The sequence below is a fragment of the Acipenser ruthenus genome, chromosome 9 (genome assembly GCF_902713425.1).
Source record: "Acipenser ruthenus chromosome 9, fAciRut3.2 maternal haplotype, whole genome shotgun sequence".
Classification (NCBI taxonomy): domain Eukaryota; kingdom Metazoa; phylum Chordata; class Actinopteri; order Acipenseriformes; family Acipenseridae; genus Acipenser; species Acipenser ruthenus.
Window position 1 is genome coordinate 13,579,355 of NC_081197.1, and position 22,748 is coordinate 13,602,102.

The following is a 22,748-nucleotide window of genomic DNA, read 5'->3' on the forward strand; positions in this document are numbered from 1 at the left end:
AACCAGCTCCACATAGTTTTCGGCCTTGTGATTGCCCAGGAAGCCCCGAACCTCTGCGACAAAGCTGTTCCAAGCCGCTTTCTCCTTACTAGTGAGCTTCTTGGGGAATTCATTGCATTCCAGGATCTTCTTTATCTGTGGTCCGACGAAGACACCGGCTTTGACTTTTGCCTTAGACAGCTTAGTGAAGAAGTCTTGAAGGTACTTGAAGGCTGCCGACTCCTTATCTAGAGCTCTGACAAATTGTTTCATAAGGCCCAATTTTATGTGCAGTGGTGGCATCAGCACCTTCCGGGGGTCCACCAGTGGCTCCCACTTGACGTTGTTCCTCCCCACAGAGAACTCGGTCCGCTGTGGCCAGTCCCACCTGTGGTAGTGCGCCTTGGTGTCCCTGCTGTCCCAAAGGCAAAGATAGCAGGGAAACTTGGTAAAACCACCTTGGAGACCCATCAGGAATGCCACCATTTTGAAGTCTCCTATGACCTTTATGCCATCTCAGAAAAATGCAGATATGTATCCACTTAGGCAGCTGGAACTAAACTGAACTGGTGGGCTTAAGGCCCCTGTATTTATACTACTATTTATATTACTGGAAAGTCCTAGAAAGTTCTAGAAGTTATTCCAAGTTTACTCAGCACTGAATCTATCTGGAATGTTCTGGAAAATAGGTAAATTTCAAAATATCACTGTCCTGGTCACAAAAGCAAAGTTTGTGGGGAATAATAGCCATTTTCTATACTTTTGAGGCATAAGCAATTAGGAAATAACACTTACTACCCAGGAACCAAAAAAAATAAAAAATTTGTTACACAGTGTTATTTTCCACATCAGCTGTTCCCTATGTAATTAGGCAAAAGGTGTCTTAGGTGAACTGAAATATGAGGCAATTCATAAGACACTCCCATGTCGATTTACTACAGGTTTACGTACCAGGATTCCATGGCAATGCTGCAATGGGAGTGGATATACTGCCTTTTTAAAGGTGGGTTCTGGTGAAGGAGACTAGAATTTGTGAATCTCACAAGGAACTTCAAGACCTGTGTACAGTATATGCATTTTAAAACCAGGTAAGACATTTTATAATATCATAGAGGAGGTAATAGTTTTGTGTATTGATGCAGTGATGACAAAGCTTTTAAACATATTTTTTACCTATCATGAGCTTAACAACTTTCCCTTAATGTTTTGATGTTGACATCTGTATTTCAGACTATTTACACTTTGATTGAGATTAAAGTATGTTTATCCTGCCATAATGCTGAATATTAGATGTCATGATTTTCTCTTCCCATTCATTTACTGTGTTATAGGAACGAGGTCTCTACCTGACCCCTTTTCTATAAGCAGCATAGAACACGGGTTTAATGCTTAGATAGAATTTAATTATTTGTAATGCAGAAAGTTAACATAGCATGGTGGTTGGAGAAACTGACTTCAGAGTCGAAGTTTAAAAAAAAAAAGCCTGGGAAATTAGATAATATTCATTTTTCTCTTTAATAATAATGGAAGGTGTATGTGATTTGCTGTAGAGTATTAGGTGATGTGTACATACAATTGTCATCCTGTAAATGAGACTTTACTCTGAAAAATGTTTCTACAAAGAAGAAATAAATACAAGTTTTTATTCATATGAGAGCTTATTACTGTTTACAGTAATAACTTATTAATGTTAAAAAACAAGACACAAGGAAACACAGAGGTGTAGTAGAAAAGGTTTATGTTACCTTACTGCCTTGGCATGGCATATCTGGTTTCAAGGGGATGCTGCATGCTTACTGTTCATTCTGTAGTTCAATCTCTGAGTGTGTACATTTATGACAAGGTAAAGGGTAATACAGAGTAATAAAGTGTTAAGAAATGATGGGTCATATATTAAAAGAGTTGATTCTAGTTTTTAATGAACTTCTATTTTTTTATGGAAAGCAATCCATGTATTGATTTAAAACTGAGAAGCAAACAGCTTTAATGTGTGTGAAGGGTCACCAAGAGAAGCACTTAAGTTGTTTGGTTCTAGTTTGATAAAATCAGCAAAATGAACAAGTTGTATTTTTCAAAGTGCTGTCTGCAAGATATTTACAACAAACAGCAGTAATTGTAAAGAATGGAAGGTAGGCTTTAGTACTTTTTATTTGTGAAGGCTCTGAAGTAGACCAATAAGAAAATACAAGACAATGAATAAAATCTACGTATGTTAGAATCATGTAACCAAAGCAACAAATACATATAATATCCCCATGACAATTTATAAATGTCACAATCTCATGTACTAAATTCATTTTTCTTCAACATACATCATAATAACATGGATTGCATAGTATTGTAATAATAAAGCATTACTTGCCAGTAAAAGACAAATGAGTTAATGCACTTACAGGCAGCGCAGTGTTGGCTTTAGCATACTTACTTCAACCAACCGAAGTACAGTAACACAGATGAATAAAAACAGGATTAAGCAAGTGACCACTGCTCTATAAGGTAAAAACTCCAATAACATTTTCCCTTTCTTTATCCAGACTACAAATAGCTCTTCTGGACAAGATGAACACCACCATCGATGACTCTTCCATGTTAAGTTTAGAGGGCTTCATTGTGTCTCCTGAAGCTGCTCACCCTCTTTTTCTGTTAACATTGGCAGTATATCTGGTTATTTTTATTGGAAATGTTACAGTATTTTCTGTTATTGTTTTTCAAAAGAATCTACACGAGCCAATGTATCTCATGATATGTAATATGTCTGTTTGTGATTTGATTGGAAGCACAGCACTAATGCCTAGATTAATGGCAGACTTCCTCACAGAGGTTAGATATATCTCACATGCAGCTTGTGTCGTTCAGGCTTTCTGTGTTCATTTCTACGGTTCAGCAGCTCAACTGATATTGACTGTAATGGCTTATGACAGATACATTGCAATTTGTGACCCATTAAGATACAGCAGCATAATGACAAATAGTACTTTGGTGAAGCTCTGCTCCCTTGCCTGGGGAGGGTCATTCGTTTTAATAATAATCCTCTTTGCTCTTACTCTTAGACTTCCAAGATGCAGATCACGGATAGTGGGGGCTTATTGTAGCAATGCAGCTTTATTTCATTTATCCTGTGCTGACACGACTGTAAATAACATTTATGGCTTATTTATTTCATTTTTTCTAATCGGTTTGTCTTTTTTGGTTATTGTCTGGACATATAGTAAAATACTAATCACATGTTTATATAAAAGGCAAAGCAGTAGTAAAAGCAAAGCCATTCATACATGTGCTACTCACTTAACTGTCTATATTATTTTTGAATTAACTATTTTATTCACCGTGATTATGCAGCGATTTCAAAATGTCAACCCAAATGCACGGAAAATGTTTGGGGTGTTAATTGCGACCTTTCCACCGTGTGTTAATCCTATCATTTATGGAATTCATACAAAGGAAATTCGGAGTAATGTTTTAAAATGTTTTAAAAATACAATACTACCAAATCAATGATGCTGGTGGTGCATTATGCAACATTCAGTTTTTATGCTCTACATTTAATTTACTTGAGTACATCAATTTAATGAATAATAAATATATACGAACATGGTTCATTAATATGTATTAAAATAGATATAATAAAGCAAACAGGGAAGAAACACTGGGATATACAATATTAGCTATCGGATTCTGTATCAATAGATTTATATATTATTATTATTTTCCTAATATTATTGTACATTTATGATGAGACAATAAAGAATGTGGCAATCCAAATGAAATGAGTTGTGTTTGTGTAAACCCAAACCGTCATTCTTCCACAACATTCATGTGATGATTTTTCTTGTTTATCTTCAATTCAGTTTGTGTTTTACAGGCACAAAGGTTTGCAGTGCTAAACTGGATTTGTGTTCTCCACAGCATAGTTACTCCATGCCCATGTGCAACATGCCTCACAAATAGGGTACATTTTAACAAAATGGGGATCTCAGAAAAAGAGTTGTGTAAAAAATATCTGAGCTTCAACCTGTCAGACACGTTACCATAAAAAAAGTAATGAAACTGTAAAAATGCACCAGATGACATCTGTTACACACAACATAGTATAATGTGTTTCCGAGCAAACCACTCTGGTTTCTGATTTCTTATCTTCCAAGCATAGATTCAGAGTGAATGGATCATGGAACCCCAATGGAATATCATTAAACATGAACAACAAGCAATTACAGTGTAATGAATCCTAACAGCAACAGCCAATGTACTAATCCAGTCCAGATGCTACCTAGCCCTGGTCACCCAGCTCAGTGGTCACACAGTTCAGCGTGTCTGCCAGGAAAGGGGCCCTTTTTTTTCAAGACACAGATATGTCATTAATTAGTCCAGTTACATTCCTAATACACTTTCAGGTATTAATATCATATTCAGGTAAATTATTGCTTTTCATATGTAAACATCTATATATGTTTGATATTGCACTTGTGTTATTATATTTCTGTGTTTTGGAAGATGTGCACGATATCGATATACAATTTTCATATCGTTGCCCACCCTTCTGTGTGGGAATGTAAGGTTGGCAGGGATGGGGTTAATTCTGTCCCTGCCAATAATCACAGGCGTGGTCAATTAGGTAATTGGAAATTGGAATTGGAGTGCTAATTGGAAAATGGCCACGAGTATTAAAAGGAAGCAAAACTTTGTTTGTTGGAGGTTGTAAGACTTAATAGGTTTGTTTATTTCTCAGAAATAATAATTCCAGTCCTTTTGATGTGATTTTCAATAAAAAACAGTTTATTTCCAGAACAGAGAACAAACCAATGATACACAGTACAGAACATAACCACATACGAACTGCATGGACAAATCTTCCAACAAAACCAGGCTGTAGCCTGGGCCCTTCTGTCACGGGTGACCTCGAACCAGTTATTATGTGTAGTAAGAAATTGGATTCCTTTGCATGGAGAATTTCAGTGGCTAGAGTTCACGGCTCCTCGATTGATTCAGATTCAGTTGTATTAATTCTGCCCACTAATAATGTAGAGCAAAATAGGTATTGTGGTGTTTGCAGAGCCGACCCGAGCTGAACCCAAGACAGAAGTGGAGTCCTGCTGGGAACGAGCTGAAACATTGGACATGGACTGGATGATTTAAAAATGAAATGTATTAATGAGATGATATGTGCTGTAACCATTTGTAATGTTTGAATAATCTTTAGTCTGTAACAAATACTGTAAAGTACTCTCTCTGTAAGACCGTATAACAGAATCTGGTACAACTTGATACACTGGCCGGCCTTGAGCAGTCTCTTATTAAAATTGGCACGATTCCCAGAATTTAGTGCTAAAATCTCTGTTAACACTTTTCAGCTTAAATACAGAATAATGCTGTACTAATAGATGTATGTTAATATGTTTGCTTTAAATGGTATAGATTGTTGTGGTAACATATAATCATAGGTAGTGATAATTATTGTTAGTATGAAATACTATGAACAATTTTTATGTATAAGATCATATGATTCACTTTGCTTAATATGATAGCATACCTGAAGCTGTTTTCTATCAAGATGAGCATAGTTAAAAACTGAGTCCTAATTCAATGAAAAGAATTACTGTGTGCTTACATTCAAGAATTATAACTTCTGAATATAAAGGGAAAAGGAGTTAGAAGTATTCTTAAGGGAAAGAGAAAAACAGAAAAGTATTAAAAGACCTCGCTTTGAGTAGGTTTCTGCTTGTAATTCAGTTTTAAAATAAGTAGGTGAGTAAGAACAACCTAGAGTTAAAGCAGACTATAACTTAAGAAAAATAAGCATTGTCAGAAGATACACCACAAATAGAGAGCAGAAAAATTGAATAAAATCCTATTGTAATATTGCGGATATACTGCTGCTAGCAGAAAGTAATAAGGTTAGCAGCCATACGCTATAAGAAGTAATGTACTAGTTTGACTCTGAAGTTAAAAGACGCAGCATAAAAAGATGTTGTGTTTAAAATACAAAATAAAAAGATTGAAAAAATATTGAGGAATAACTTTATAAGCAAAAGATAGGCTTTGGAAAAGTAAACTCTGTGTAACCTGCTTTATCGAACTTTCTACAAGCCTGCCCTTGGAGGGATCAGTGCTTGAGGCCAAGAGGTCTTCATTGGCAAGAGAAGCGGAGATTCTCTTATCAGGAATTTAGAGTGTCAAGGCTAGAAGTATTTTTCAATTTAGAAGAAGGAAGGACAGAATAGAAATGGTCTAATTCCAAAATATATTAAGATAGTTAGTTGCCGGGCGGAACAAGCACGTAAGATACAGGTGTAAGGAAAGTTCTAGGGAACATTAATCACTATTAAACTTGGCAAGAAAAGAGGTGTCTCCAGCAAGCTGGTTTTAGCCAGTATGTGTATAGCTGAAAAATACAGGGTCATCTGGATGTCAATTAAGTTCAAGCTACCAGGGGCCCATAGGAGAAAAACATTACAGCTTAACAGCTCAGTAAAATAGTTAGGTTTTCCATAAGGAGAAAACTCTACACTAAAAAGATATAAGATGGAAGTTCCCTATAATACTGGCTAAACATACACCAGTAAGGAAGGAAACTAATTTGAGTGAGATGACATGAAGGAATATATTTTTGAAAGCCAAGTTCATGTAATCAATTATAACCATTATAAACTATAAACTGCTATATTATGATATAAACTGTTGGTGTTGCATATATTCAAAAAACACCACTTTTCTTATATTGGTGTTGCATATATTTAAAACACCACTCCTTTTTATAATGCACCCATATTAAGTAGTGAATCAAGGTAGCAGGGATTTTGTGAACTCTGCTTCACCTAACTTTTCAGATGAAGGAGGGGGGCCAAGAATGAGTGGATGAGAACATGGGCTAGTGTTGATTTGTTGGCATATGACTTTAATTGAGTCTGAGGAGTTGGTTGAATTCTTTAGAGATTACTGTTTGCCAAGAGATAAGGACTGTCAATATAGATTGATGATTGGATCTAATTGGGGCTTCCCATTGCTTTCAATGGGACGAAAATTGTATAAAAACCCTGGGCCGATCACACTGAGACCACCACAATCAAGCTTGGCAGAGCTACGTGGTCCATCCTTTGCAGATCTCTACAGAACAGTCCTTCTCTTTTGTTCACGCTACTCTTCCTTATAATAGGAGGTAAGCATATTAATGGTATTATTGTATCTCGCATTTATTGGTTATATTGCTATGAGGTTTTGAAACAATGTTTTAGTATTAAGAGTGTTATATTGAATGTGCTAAAACATAGCAGTGGGTGCTTGTAGGCTTTGTGCTTAACCAGCCTGAGGGCTGCACTGAATACATATAATTGTATTATGTTATTGAAGTATTAAATGCTGAAGCTTGTAATAAACTTAGGATTGCTAATTATTGTTACATGTTTTCGGGTTTTGGTAGTATGCGTAAACTACTAAACCAATATTAAAGGCATTTTAATAAAACGAAGGAGCGCTGATGTGGCTCTGATTCGTAAAACTTTGAATAAATGAGTCTGAGTGATTTTCTTGATTAAATAAAAAGGTTTTAAGGACACACCGCTCGTCCAGTGCTCGAACATAAACCACTAGGAGTTTTAAACATCTCTGTCCTCCTTAACGTCTCCCCTGAGTTAAGAGTGTGTGCAGAGCGAATAATATAATAAAAGAGAACGTGAAAAGTGAAAACGTGACACTTCAGCGCCGTCAGGTGAGCTTGATGAAAGAGTAAAGAGTCCAGAAATACATGGGTTTAAACAGAAGGCAAAACCAGCCCCCCTCCTTCCCCCAGCCGAACCCCGACACCTTATGTGTGGGAACTTGTCTCTGTCGGGTGTGATCGTGTTTTTAACATCTATGCCCAAATCCGCTCTATATCGGGGAAATAGCACCTTGAAAACCAGAATCTTCCAGCCGAGTTCAAAGGGTACTATGGACTTCAAAGTGACCAGATCTTATCCTGTTTCCCCAGATAGACGTCCTTTTTGCGGAGTGTGAGATTACAGGGGGAGAGATAATTAAGAATTTATTCCTTCTTACTGTAACAAGAGAATTGTAAAATGGTCACAATTAATACAATATTTAAAATCTTACAATGTGTTTGGGAGTTGGTGTTGGAATTTTGACAAACAGTGTAGTGAAGGCGAAAGCACAGCCTACACGTGGTTATTCTTTTGTTTAAACCTTTTATTTTGGCTCTCGGGCTGTGTTTTTGTTTAATAACATGTGCAACAGCACTTTAAAACTACAGCTTTCTGTCTGTGGGTCTAATTCCTGACGGTAACCAGCCTGGACCGTGATGCTACCCTGTCACAGCAAGAAAAGAAATCACTGAATTATTTCTAAATTTGGTAACTCACTAAGGAGGTAAATAACAAGGGAACACTGAACTGAGGATCAATATCATCTGACAATATATAGTTAAAATGTGAACCATTTGATCCAGAAATCTGGTAAATAACTCAACTCTAAGCTACCAAAAGAGAAAATCTCAAAGATAGGATAGAGATCAATACAATTCAAACTTTGCATTTGGCCTTGTTCCTAGCTTTACCACTACGGGGGAAAAAAATTGATTCAAATAATAAATCACACACGAGAATCACGGTTTAGGATTTCTTGTAAGAAACACCAGAGGTTTGACATATAACTTTATGGATTAAAAGTCATCACCTCATTTCCTCAAAGTGCATAAGTTTCATATTGCCAATTCATTTTAAAACAAATACACAGATACTCTATAGGTCAGAGTCTGGTGATAAGCCATTTGTCTTTTCTCAGTAGTTCTTGCAGAGGAGAGTGATAGACAATTTTAGTATAAATGACTACCGGGGTCTTCAGTTTGATGTAACACATGTTCACCAAAATAACAAACCAGTCCCATATCACATAATCAACTCCCAATGGAACAATAATCAGATAATCACTAAAACACCAACTAAGCTATTCTAGTTACCTTTGCCCCATTCCCAAATTGATGCATTCCTCATCCAGAAAATGTACTGTCATGCTTTTGTGGGCGTGGACACAATAAAAAAAGGCAGTAAGTGAACCATACAAACTTGAAAAGTAGGTAAGAATCATTTTTCATGTCGTTGGGGTTGGGTGTATTGGTTTCATGCTGTACAGTAAATTACAATTTATTAAAATATATTTTATATTGATGGAATTTCTCAGCTCAGGGGTTCATTGTTTTGAAAATTGGTGAATAACTGTTTTGAAAATTTAACACCAGAGAGCCCCTATCAAGCCACCCAAACTTATTCTGAAATGCAAATATATACAGTAACTGTCTGGCACTGAATTCTTTGCTGCTGGTGTCTACCTGTTTTGCAGCCACACTATGTGAACCTATCGGCTTTAAAACCAGTGAAGGAATCTGTTTAAGTCAGGACTCCCTTCATGTAGTGAACTATGCACATTATTTATTATTTATTAACCATTTCAAATCTTTAATTTCCATATGTATTATATACATATTCATTTATTGTTTTTTTTAAATTTCCATATTTTTCATTTCTGAACGTCCTGCAGTCATCTACAATAAGGAGCTTCATAATTGGTGGATGAAGTAGTGACGTTTCTAATGTCATCATTTTTCTCTATCTGACTCGCTCATCAAAAGAAAATTAATACTGAAAACAATGAATTAGTGAAGGGCCCTTATACACTGAAGTACAGCTGTGAATTAACATCAGCTATTCCCTATATAATTTGTTAGAAAGTGTCTTAGGTGAACTGAACTATGAAGCAATTCATAAGACACTCTCAAGTGGATTTACTACAGGTTTACGTACCAGGATTCCATGGCAATGCTGCAATGGGAGTGGATATACTGCCTTTTTAAAGGTGGGTTCTGGTGAAGGAGACTAGAATTTGTGAATCTCAGAAGGAACTTCAAGACCTGTGTACACCAGGTAAGACATTTTATAATATCACACATATTTCTGTGTATTGAGGTAATGATGACTAAACATATTCTTACCTCTCATTAGCTTAACAACTTTCTCTTAATGTTTTGATGTTGACATTGTGTTTTCCAGACTTTATTTACACTTTGATTGAGATTCAAGCCTGTTTATCTGCCATAATGCTGACTATTTGGTGGCATGATTTACTCTCTCCATTCATTTACTGTGTTATTAGGGACTAGGTCTCTACCTGACCGCTTTTCTAGAAGCAGCACAGAACACGGGTTTAATGTTTAGATGGAATCCAATTATTTGTAATGCAGAAAGTTAACATAGCATGGTGGTAGGAGAAAATGACTTCAGAGTCAAACTTATAAAAATATTATTCTTAATAATAATAATAATAATAATAATAATAATAATAATAATAATAATAATAATAATAATAATGTTTGAAAAAAAGACAAAAGGAAACACTGGGGCATACTTGAATCGGTTTATGCTAAGTTACTGCCTCTAAAAAAGCATGGCATGGCATATCTGGTTTCAAGGATTCTGCATGCTTACTATTCATGCTGTAATTAAATTTCTGTGTATGACGTAAACTGAGTGTGTACATCCATGCTCAGGTAAAGGGCAATACAGTGTGATAAAGTGTTACTCTAGTCTTTAATAAACTCCAATTTTTTTATGGAGAATATTCCATGTAAGTGATTTAAAGAGCTGTTGGCATATTTACAACAAACAGCAGTAATTGTAAAGAATGGAAGGTAGGCTTTACTACTTTTTATTTGTGAAGGCTCTGAAGCAGACCAATAAGAAAATACAAGACAATGAATAAAATCTACGTATGTTAGAATCATGTAACCAAAGTAACAAATACATATAATATCCCCATGACAATTTATAAATGTGTCACAATCTCATGTACTAAATTCATTTTTCAAGACTGCATGATAACATGGATTGTATAGTTTTGTGTAATAATAAAGCATTATTTGCCATTAAAAGACAAATGAGTTAATGCACTTACAGGCAGCGCAGTGTTGGCTTTAGTATACTTACTTCAACCAACCAAATTACAGTAACACAGATGAATATAAACAGGATTAAGCAAGTGACCACTGCTCTACAAGGTAAAAACTCCAATAACATTTTCCCTTTCTTTATCCAGACTACAAATAGCTCTTCTGGACAAGATGAACACCACCATCGATGACTCTTCCATGTTAAGTTTAGAGGGCTTCGTTGTGTCTCCTGAAGCTGCTCATCCTCTTTTTCTGTTAACATTGGCAGTATATCTGGTTGTTTTTATTGGCAATGTTACAGTATTTTCTGTTATTGTTTTTCAAAAGAATCTACACAAGCCAATGTATCTCATGATATGTAATATGTCTGTTTGTGATTTGATTGGAAGTACAGCGGTAATGCCTAGATTAATGGCAGACTTCCTCACAGAGGTTAGATATATCTCACATGCAGCTTGTGTCGTTCAGGCTTTCTGTGTTCATTTCTACGGTTCAGCAGCTCAACTGATATTGACTGTAATGGCTTATGACAGATACATTGCAATTTGTGACCCATTAAGTTACAACAGCATAATGACAACTAGTACTTTGGTGAAGCTCTGCTCCCTTGCCTGGGGAGGGGCATTCATTTTAATAATAATCCTCTTGTCTCTTACTCTTAGGCTTCCAAGATGCAGATCACGTATAGTGGAGGCTAGTTGTAGCAATGCAGCTTTATTTCTTTTATCCTGTGCTGACACGACTGTAAATAACATTTATGGTTTATGTATTACAGTTTTTATAAGCGGTTTGTCTTTTTTGGTTATTGTCTGGACGTATATTAGAATACTAATTACATGTTTATATAAAAGGCAAAGCAGTAGTAAAAGCAAAGCCATTCATACATGTGCTACTCACTTAACTATCTATATTATTTTTGAATTAAGTAGTTTATTCACCTTCATTATGCAGCGATTTCAAAATGTCAGCCCAAATGCACGGAAAATCACCTGGGCGTTAGTTACGATCTTTCCACCGTGTGTTAATCCTATCATTTATGGAATTTATACAAAGGAAATTCGGAATAATGTTTTAAAATGTTTTAAAAATACAATACTACCAAATCAATGATGCTGGTGGTGCATTATGCAACGTTCAATTTAACTCTATATTTAATTTACATGAGTACACCAGTTTAATGAATAATACATATATACTAACATGATTATTTCATGTCTTAAAATCTATATAATAAAGCAAACAGGGAAGAAACACTGGGATATATAATATTAACTATCAGATTCTGTATCAATAGATGTCTTTATTATATTATTTTCCTGTATTATTGTACATTTATGATGACAATAAAGAATGTGGCAATCAAAATGAAATGAGTTGTGTTTGTGTAAACCCAAACCGTCATTCTTCCACAACATTGATGTGATGATTTTTCTTGTTTATCTTCAATTCAGTTTGTGTTTTACAGGCACAAAGGTTTGCAGTGCTAACCTGGATTTGTGTTCTCCACAGCATAGTTACCCCATGCCCATGTGCAACATGCCTCACAAATAGGGTACAATTGAACAAAATGGGGATCCCAGATAAAGAGTCGTGTAAAAAAAAGCTGAGCTTCAACCCGTCAGACACGTTACCATAATACAAACTGTGTATTCATGAGGTGAAAAAAAAGGTAACGAAACTGTAAAAATGCTCGAGATGACATCTGTTACATATGACATAGTATAATGTATATCACAGCAAATGTATTCCAAGCATAGATTCAGAGTGAATGGCTCATGGAACCCCAATGGAATATCATTAAACATGGACAACAAGCAATTACAGTGTAATGAATCCTAACAGCAACAGCCAATGTATTAAATGCACCTGGAGATTCACTGATTGGCTACAATTAATTCTCTAAAGATGTCCAGAGTCTAACAGTGCCTCAGATAAATATGTAATTGCATCATTAAGTTAACAACACTCAAGACACAGTTTCAAAAGAACTAAACAATGAGTTGAAGACGTGAGCTCTGGAGAACAAAAACAAAGCCTGTTCATAAGGGAGTTGTGGGAAAACAGATACGACACTAGTGCTGTAAACATTGTTTTTGTTTGATTGATATTAAGTGCCAATACTGCTGTTGAAGGATAGAAAATGTAGTTATTAGCTACAGAGTACATGGATATGGCATCTAATGAGAAATTATAATATATTGTAAGCAGTATCCAATCCACCGCACAGAAGCCCTGCAGCTGTTCCATCATTAGATTTCTTGTAGGGCAACACAAAACTTTTGTTGCGACACAACACTACCAGTCATCATGTGTTGAGGCAGTACTGATCCGAATTCTGAATGTCATTTTATCACACTGCATTTCACTCGATATCAGAAAACCACACACCCCAAGGCACCCATGATGTTCTCCATCATTGTTGTATAATTTCTCCATGGATTTAAACACTGGTTCAACAACAAAAAAGAAACTTGTAATTTAAATGGGTAATTTTAAATGAAATTATGATTTAATTTATTATTCCACTTCATTTTTAGATTCTATTTTTTCCTGGCAATTAATGTGTTTGAATGGATAGCTGTGATTGCTCAGTCCCTTACCTACATATTTGCCAAAAATACAATCCTATTTATTTCGCATCCCTCCATCGCCTGAAGTGTATAAAATTTTCATATCAAAAGTATAGATTATAAGAACAATTCTATAAATGTTAGTTTAGAGTTATTTAGGTTGATTAGTACTCTTATAAAAATATTTAATTGACGTGTTACAAGATCAAGGTTTTACTATGAACAAACACACACACGCTAGACACAAGGAATGTTTAATCAATAGTATTATTTTATTAAGTACACAAATATTAAACAGAAATCACAGAAGTCAGGAAGTCACTCTTGTTTTCCTAAAAGACAAGTCAAAGCTCTCACCCTGCGTTAAAGCAGCTAGCAGGCCAGTGAAATATGACACTGCTTCTACTCACACACACAGCCTTAACTGAAATGGTGAAAAGAATCTTAGACTAGATCACACTAAGCTTACTAATAGTATATTGTTTAACGAGATAGCAAGTTTACTTTAAAATAAACTTCATACAACAATGAGATAGATTACTTAGTTAACTTCATCAAGTTTCACTAAAAAGTTATTTCACACAAAGTGTACAAACCAAACAATTAATAGTTCAATTCTATGTGAATGTGTTACAATTCATTAATTTAGTTCCATGAGTGGAAAATGCAGCTAGAATTATGCTCAACGATTCCTTGTAATGGTTCCTCTTTAGACTCTTGGTCGGCTGTTTTGGAACTCAATCTATTGAAGTGTCCAGTAAAAAGGCTCCTCTCAGCAACAAAGTGTTCAACCCCCGATAGGATTAACAAACAGCTGCAACAAAGTTTTCAATCCACATAGGATCAACAACAGCGCCCGTCCGCTCTGTCCTTTGGATACTGTGGCTTAGGGCAGCAGACTCAGACTTGTGTGTCTGATAAAAGTCTGTAAGTTTTATGTCAGTCCTCCCGCCAGGCCTCGGTCTCTTTGCCTTTGGTCGTTTACTTGCATGCAGCTTGCCTCCTCTTTTTGGGTCCTGTGTGTGTGTGTGGTAATGCAAGCTTGGCAGGGACAGGGTTAATTCTGTCCCTGCCAATAATCACAGATGGCAATTCCCCAACAAGGTAAGGAGTCCTAATTGGAAAATGGCCACCTTTATAAAAAGGAAGCAAAATCCTTTGTTTGTTGGAGGTGTTTGGGAGTTGGTGTTGTAATTTTGACAAACGGTGTAGTGAAGGCGAATGCCCAGCCTACATGTGGTTATTATTTTGTTTAAACATTTTATTTTGGCCCTCAGGCCATGTTTTTGTTTAATAACGTGTGCAACGGCACATGAAAAATTCCAGCTTTCTGTCTGTGGGTCTAATTCCCGACGGTAACCAGCCTCGGCCGTGATGCCACCCTGTCACAGCAAGAAAAGAAACTGAATTTTCTAATTTGGTAATTCACAAAGGAGTAAAATAACAAGGGAACACTATTGAGGATCGATACCATCTGAGAATACATTGCAAAAATGTGAACCAATGTTGTAAATAGCTCAACTCTAAGCTACCAAAGAGTACATCTCAAAGATCGGATAGCGATCAATACTATTGACACTAGAACCGCCGAGATTTCAGACTACATAAAACCGCCACACCCGCAAAATGTGCGGCTCCATTTTAAAACGGCTTCGATATGAAAATGAAAAACAAACAAACAATCTGATACAACATAATTTTTATTGTATTACTTGTATTGTAACGCTTGAAATGTTTTTGCTTACGATTGTAAGTCGCCCTCGATAAGGGTGTCTGCTAAGAAATAAATAATAATAATAATAATAATCATACATAAGATTCAGAACAGAAACACTGTATTTACATTGAAAATTAAACTTAATTTTTTCAAAAAGCACATACATGAAAAACTGTAATAAAATAAACTTTGAGCAATAAACTTGTGTAAATGGGTGTAAAAAGCTGTATGCACATATAAAATTATAAAACAAATAACTAACTATAAAAATAGCATAAAACAACAACAAAAAAAACAACTTATGAAACGTTAAAACGCTTTGAGTGAAAAAGGCTCTGTCTGTCTGTTCAGAGTTCTATTACAGCTTTCCAAGTGTGTTTTCTACGCAGAAAACACACTTTTCAACTGTACCAGTGCATTTGCCAGACTGCCTTTTCACAATGGGCGCAAACATCAAAAGTTCTCTTTTTATTGCACTTAGCAACCTTACCTGGCATTGTCTTTTATTCTGTGTGCCAGTGGGCGCAGCGCTGGCTGAAGGTTGAGGGGCATTTGCCAGCCGGCTTTTGTGTCTTTTATCAAAATGTTTGTCGTATCTCCAGGGCTAGTTGCAAAATGAAGTCTCTCCGAGTGATTGTGTTGCCGGTGCACTCCTTGTACAAAACCAAAGCGCTGATGGCTGCCAGGTCCAAAACATTATAAAAAACAGCTACAGGCCACCTGCGAGTACCACCTTTGGCAGAATACAGCCGTGCCATTTTATCCAGTATATCGACACTGTACTTCGTTGCGTTGTAAAATGCAACAGGCTCTGGCTTTAGTTTAGCATCAGTCCCAATGGTCACTGATCTGTGCAGAGCTTAGAATACACACATTTTTATTTTAATTTTTTTGTACCGTCACACTCAGGGTGGCACAGACATTCTGCCTAATAAAAATATATGATGTTGTGGGTTGCGGGTCTGGCGGTTGAAAAAGTAAGTGCTTATAACGTATTCATTTTTATGATGCTGCAGCTGAAACACCGTATGGGTATTTAATTCAAATATTTAGTAACGCTTAAGGACGGACATGCACAAGATATTAACATACGCGGAGATATTTAAATTTGAATTGCAAAAGCCGTTCAAAAAACAGCTATAGCGGTCTAGTGTTAAACCTTTTGCATTTGGCCTTGTTCCTAGCTTAACCACTAGAGGGAAAAACATCATTTGATTCAAATAATAAATCACACATGAGAACCACTGTTAAAACAATAAGAAACACCAGGGGTGTGATATACACCCTTATGGATTAAAAGTCATCACTTCATTTCCACAGAGTGCATAAGTTACATATTGCAAATTAATTTTAAAACATATAGACAGATACTCTATAGGTCTGAGGCTGGTGATAAGCCATTTGTCTTTTTTCAGTAGTTCTTGCAGAGGAGAGTGATAGACCATTTGAGTATAAATGACTACTGTGGTCTTCCATTTGATGCAATGTTACATGTTCACAAAAACAACAAACCAGTCCCATATCACATAATCAACTCCCAATGGAACAATAATCAGATAATCACTAAAATACCAACTAAGCTATTCTAGTTACCTTTGCCCCATTCCCAAATTGATGCATTCCTCATCCAGAAAATGTACTGTCATGCTTTTGTGGGTGTGGACACAATAAAAAACAAAGTGGGTTCTGAAAAGGCAGTAAGTGAATCATACAAACTTGGAGAACACGCAAGAAGCACTTCTCAGGTCATTAGGGTTGGGTGTATTGATTTCATGGTACCAGGCAGATGATCTGTACAATACAATTACACTTTATTAAATATTTTTATCAATGGAATTTTTCAGCTCAGGGTTGCAAATTTGAAAATTGGTGCATAACTGTTTTGAAAGTTTAGCACCAGAGAGTCTACTGGTAATAAATTATCAAACCCTGCCATAATAAAATCCCCCCCCCCAAACTTATTCTGAAATGCAAACGTATACAATAACTGCCTGGCACTGAATTCTTTGCTGCTGGTGTCTACCTTTTGCGGCCACACTATGTGAACCTATCTGCTTTAAAACCAGTGCAGGAATCAGTTTAAGTGAGGACTCCCTCCATCTAGTGAACTAAGTATTTGATCTGTTTAAGATATATATATATATATATATATATATATATATATATATATATATATATATATGTGTGTGTATATATATATATATATATATATATATATATATATATATATATATATATATATATATATATATATGGATATTATTTTGTACGCCGCCGCTGGGATACTGAACAACTGGCTACCAAACCACGCATGGAATAGAGGTAAACGTTTGTATTCATTAACAACAAAACTAGGGAGTGATAAAAATCAGGGAGGAAAAAAAAATAAAAACAATCAGCGAAACCAGGTTTTGTTTCGTACCTGGCCAGCCCACTCCCACAGTCGCCGATGGCAAATGCACATTAAAAAATAGATCGCAGAGACTAATTTTGGTCGCACCTGGCAACCTACAGCTCGCAAATTTCAGCACTTTGTCTGATACTACACTGCTTCAAGAAGGTAAGCGCCGAGGTGCAATCATCTACAATATCAGTGAGGTTTCTAATATCGTCATTTTTCTCTGACTCGCACATAATTATTTTTTTTTAAATATTGAAAACAATGAATTAGTGAAGGGCCCTTATACAGTGAAGTACAACTGTGAATTAACTGCAATTGTGAATTATTTTCCACATCAGCTATTCCCTATGTAATTTGGTAGAAAGTGTCTTAGGTGAACTGAAATATGAAGCAATTCATAAGACACTCCCATGTGGAATTACTACAGGTTTACGTACCAGGATTCCATGGCAATGCTGCAATGGGAGTGGATATACTGCCTTTTTAAAGGTGGGATCTGGTGAAGGAGACTAGAATTTGTGAATCTCAGAAGGAACTTCAAGACCTGTGTACAGTATATGCATTTTAAAACCAGGTGAGACATTTTATAATATTATAGAGGAGGTCATATTTCTGTGTATTGAGGCAGTGATGACTAAGCTTTTAAACATATTCTTACCTCTCATTATCTTACCAATCTTCTCTTAATGTTTTGATGTTGATATCTGTGTTTTCCAGACTATTTACACTTTGATTGAGATTCAAGTCTGTTTATCTGCCATAATGCTGACTATTCAGTGTTATGATTTTCTCTCCCCATTCATTTACTGTGTTATAGGAACGAGGTCTCTACCTGACCCCTTTTCTATAAGCAGCATAGAACACGGGTTTAATGCTTAGATAGAATCTAATTATTTGTAATGCAGAAAGTTAACATAGCATGGTGGTAGGAGAAAATGACTTCAGAGTCAAAGTTATAAAAAGCCTTGGCTATAGAAAAAGTAGATATTGATTTAATATAATGAAGGAAGTGTATGTGATTTGCTGTATTAGGTGATGTGTACATATTGTCATCCTGTAAATGAGACTTTAGTCTAAAAAATGTTTCTACAAAGAACAAATCAATACAAGTTTTTATTCATAGGAGATGTTATTACTCTAATAGTAATACTTATTAATGTTAAAAAAAGACGACAAAAGGAAACACCGAGGCATAGTAGAATAGGTTTATGTTACGTTACTGCCTCTTAAAAATCATAGCATGACATATCTGGTTTCAATGATTTTGCATGCTTACTATTCAGTTAAATCTCTGTGTATGAAGGAAACTGAGTGTGTACATTTATGCTCAGGTAAAGGTCAATACACTGTAATAAAGTGTTTACTATAGTCTTTAATGAACTCCTATTTTTTATGGAAAATATTCCATGTAAGTGATTTAAAAGTACTGTTTGCAAGATATTTACAACAAACAGCAGTAATTGTAAAGAATGGAAGGCAGGCTTTAGTACTTTTTTGCGAAAGCTCTTAAGTAGACCAATAAGAAAAACACAAGATAATGAATAACATCTACGTGTGTTAGAATCATGTAACCAAAGCAACAAATACATATAATATTCCAAAGACAATTTATAAATGGATTAATTTTTCAAGATACGTCATAACATGGATTGCATAGTCTTATGTAATAATAAAGCATTGTTTGCCAGTAAAAGACAAGTTAGTTAATGGACTTCAATAAGATGAATAAAAACAGGATTAAGTAAGGGACTACTGCTCTATAAAAGGTAAAATCTCCAATAACTTTTTCGCTTTCTTTATCCAGACTACAAATAGCTCTTCTGGACAAGATGAACACCACCATCGATGACTCTTCCATGTTAAGTTTAGAGGGCTTCATTGTGTCTCCTGAAGCTGCTCATCCTCTTTTTCTGTTAACATTGGCAGTATATCTGGTTATTTTTATTGGAAACGTTACAGTATTTTCTGTTATTGTTTTTCAAAAGAATCTACACGAGCCAATGTATCTCATGCTATGTAATATGTCTGTTTGTGATTTGATTGGAAGCACAGCGATAATGCCTAGATTAATGGCAGACTTCCTCACAGAGGTTAGATATATCTCGCATGCAGCTTGTGTCGCTCAGGCTTTCTGCATTCATTTCTACGGTTCAGCAGCTCAACTGATATTGACTGTAATGGCTTATGACAGATACATTGCAATTTGTGACCCATTAAGATACAGCAGCATAATGACAACTAGTACTTTGGTGAAGCTCTGCTCCCTTGCCTGGGGAGGGGCATTCGTTTTAATAATAATCCTCTTTGCTCTTACTCTTAGACTTCAGAGATGCAGATCACGGATAGTGGAGGCTAGTTGTAGCAATGCAGGTTTATTTCTTTTATCCTGTGCTGACACGACTGTAAATAACATTTATGGTTTATTTATTACAGTTTTTCTAAGCGGTTTGTCTTTTTTGGTGATTGTCTGGACGTATAGTAAAATACTAATTACATGTTTATATAAAAGGCAAAGCAGTAGTAAAAGCAAAGCCATTCATACATGTGCTACTCACTTAACTGTCTATATTATTTTTGAATTAACTATTTTATTCACCATCATTATGCAGCGATTTCAAAATGTCAGCCCAAATGCACGGAAAATGTTTGGGGTGTTAATTGCGACCTTTCCACCATTTGTTAATCCTATCATTTATGGAATTCATACAAAGAAAATTCGGAGTAATATTTTAAATTGTTTAAAAAATACATTACTATCAAATCAATGATGCTGGTGGTGCATTATGCAACACTCAATTTAACTGTATTTAAATTTACACAAGTACATCGGTTTAATGAATAATCAATATATACCAACATGATTCATTAATATGTCTTAAAATAGATATAATATAGCAAACAGTGAAGAACGACTGGGATATACAATATTAACTATCAGATTCTGTATCAAGAGATTTTTTAAATTATATTATTTTCCTAATATTATTGTACATTTATGATGACAATAAAGAATGTGGCAATCCAAATGAAATGAGTTGTGTTTGTGTAAACCCAAACCGTCATTCTTCCACAACATTCATGTGATGATTTATCTTGTTTATCTTCAATTCAGTTCGTGTTTTACAGGCACAAAGGTTTGCAGTGCTAACCTGGATTTGTGTTCTCCACAGCATAGTTACCCCATGCCCATGTGCAACATGCCTCACAAATAGGGTACATTTTAACAAAATGGGGATCCCAGATAAAGAGTCGTGTAAACTCTCAGCTTCCACCTGTCAGACACGTTACCATAAAACAAATAATGAACATGTAAAAATGCTCCAGATGACATCTGTTACACACAACGTAGTATAATGTATATGACAGCAAACCACTCTGGTTTCTGATTTCATATCTTCCAAGCATAGATTCAGAGTGAATGGATCATGTGTAACAAATAAACACTACAGGAAAATGAAATCAATTTTAAAATTACCTGATCAGAATTATATTCCCAACCACAATAAGCCATATACTAAAAACGGTAGGAGAGCCAAGTGCCAGATCAAAAGAATAAAACACAGTGTAAGACAGTATTTATTACAATAAATATGCAATGAGGCAATCAAAACAAAAACACAAAGAATAGAAATACTGGATAACAATAAAAACTGATAGAGCAATAAGATAGATAAGTGGTGGTGGGGGGGGGGGGGGGGGGGTACTGTGCAAAAGTTTTCGGCAGGTGTGAAAAAATGCTGTAAAGTAAGAATGCTTTCAAAAATGGACATGTGAATAGTTTCTATTTATCAATTAACAAAATGCAAAGTGAGTGAACAGAAGAAAAATCTACATCAAATCAATATTTGGTGTGACCACCCTTTGCCTTCAAAACAGCATCAATTCTTCTAGGTACACTTGCACACAGTTTTTGAAGGAACTCGGCAGGTAGGTTGGCCCAAACATCTTGGAGAACTAACCACAGTTCTTCTGTGGATTTAGGCAGCCTCAGTTGCTTTTCTCTCTTCATGTAATCCCAGACAGACTCGATGATGTTGAGATCAGGGCTCTGTGGGGGCCATACCATCACTTCCAGGACTCCTTGTTCTTCTTTACGCTGAAGATAGTTCTTAATGACTTTCGCTGTATGTTTGGGGTCGTTGTCATGCTGCAGAATAAATTTGGGGCCAATCAGATGCCTCCCTGATGGTATTGCATGATGGATAAGTATCTGCCTGTACTTCTCAACATTGAGGAGACCATTAATTCTGACCAAATCCCCAACTCCATTTGCAGAAATGCAGCCCCAAACTTGCAATGAACCTCCACCATGCTTCACTGTTGCCTGCAGACACTCATTCGTGTACTGCTTTCCAGCCCTTCGGCGAACAAACTGCCTTCTGTTACAGCCAGATATTTAAATTTTTGACTCATCAGTCCAGAGCACCTGCTGCCATTTTTCTGCACCCCAGTTCCTGTGTTTTCGTGCATAGTTGAGTCGCTTGGCCTTGTATCCACGTCGGAGGTATGGCTTTTTGGCCGCAAGTCTTCCATGAAAGCCACTTCTGACCAGACTTCTCCGGACAGTAGATGGGTGTATCAGGGTCCCACTGTTTTCTGCCAATTCTGAGCTGATGGCACTGCTGGACATCTTCCGATTGCGAAGGGAAGTAAGCATGATGTGTCTTTCATCTGCTGCAGTAAGTTTCCTTGGCCGACCACTGCGTCTACGGTCCTCAACGTTGCCCGTTTCTTTGTGCTTCTTCAAAAGAGCTTGGACAGCACATCTGGAAACCCCTGTCTGCCTTGAAATTTCTGCCTGGGAGAGACCTTGCTGATGCAGTATAACTACCTTGTGTCTTGTTGCTGTGCTCAGTCTTGCCATGGTGTATGACTTTTGACAGTAAACTGTCTTCAGCAACCTCACCTTGTTAGCTGAGTTTGGCTGTTCCTCACCCAGTTTTATTCCTCCTACACAGCTGTTCTGTTTCAGTTAATGATTGTGTTTCAACCTACATATTGAATTGATGATCATTAGCACCTGTTTGGTATAATTGTTTAATCATACACCTGACTATATGCCTACAAAATCCCTGACTTTGTGCAAGTGTACCTAGAAGAATTGATGCTGTTTTGAAGGCAAAGGGTGGTCACACCAAATATGGATTTGAT

The 22,748-nt window shown here is 36.1% G+C and overlaps 3 protein-coding genes across 3 annotated transcripts; all 3 read left to right on the forward strand.

The window, feature by feature from the left end:
* Positions 1 to 995: 995 nt before the first annotated feature.
* Positions 996 to 3,710, forward strand: LOC117405139 (olfactory receptor 51G2-like). The gene is made up of 2 exons (XM_059030431.1): positions 996 to 1,067; positions 2,514 to 3,710. The coding sequence occupies exons 1-2, from the start codon at positions 1,051 to 1,053 to the stop codon at positions 3,475 to 3,477; spliced, it is 981 nt and encodes a 326-aa protein (XP_058886414.1). The 5' UTR covers positions 996 to 1,050; the 3' UTR covers positions 3,478 to 3,710.
* Positions 3,711 to 6,154: 2,444 nt separating this feature from the next.
* Positions 6,155 to 12,258, forward strand: LOC117405575 (olfactory receptor 4B13-like). The gene is made up of 3 exons (XM_034008739.3): positions 6,155 to 7,132; positions 9,758 to 9,887; positions 11,056 to 12,258. Exon 3 carries the CDS (start codon positions 11,081 to 11,083, stop codon positions 12,017 to 12,019), a length of 939 nt encoding a protein of 312 aa, XP_033864630.3. The 5' UTR covers positions 6,155 to 7,132; positions 9,758 to 9,887; positions 11,056 to 11,080; the 3' UTR covers positions 12,020 to 12,258.
* A 5,748-nt stretch (positions 12,259 to 18,006) lies between these two features.
* On the forward strand, positions 18,007 to 20,608 carry LOC117405282 (olfactory receptor 4Q2-like). The gene is made up of 2 exons (XM_059030432.1): positions 18,007 to 18,171; positions 19,402 to 20,608. Exons 1-2 carry the CDS (start codon positions 18,155 to 18,157, stop codon positions 20,363 to 20,365), a joined length of 981 nt encoding a protein of 326 aa, XP_058886415.1. The 5' UTR covers positions 18,007 to 18,154; the 3' UTR covers positions 20,366 to 20,608.
* The last annotated feature ends 2,140 nt before the right edge of the window (positions 20,609 to 22,748 follow it).

Bases quoted from the DNA above. Each gene is read 5' to 3' on its own strand.
- LOC117405575 (XM_034008739.3), top strand. From the start codon at position 11,081: ATGAACACCACCATCGATGACTCTTCCATGTTAAGTTTAGAGGGCTTC.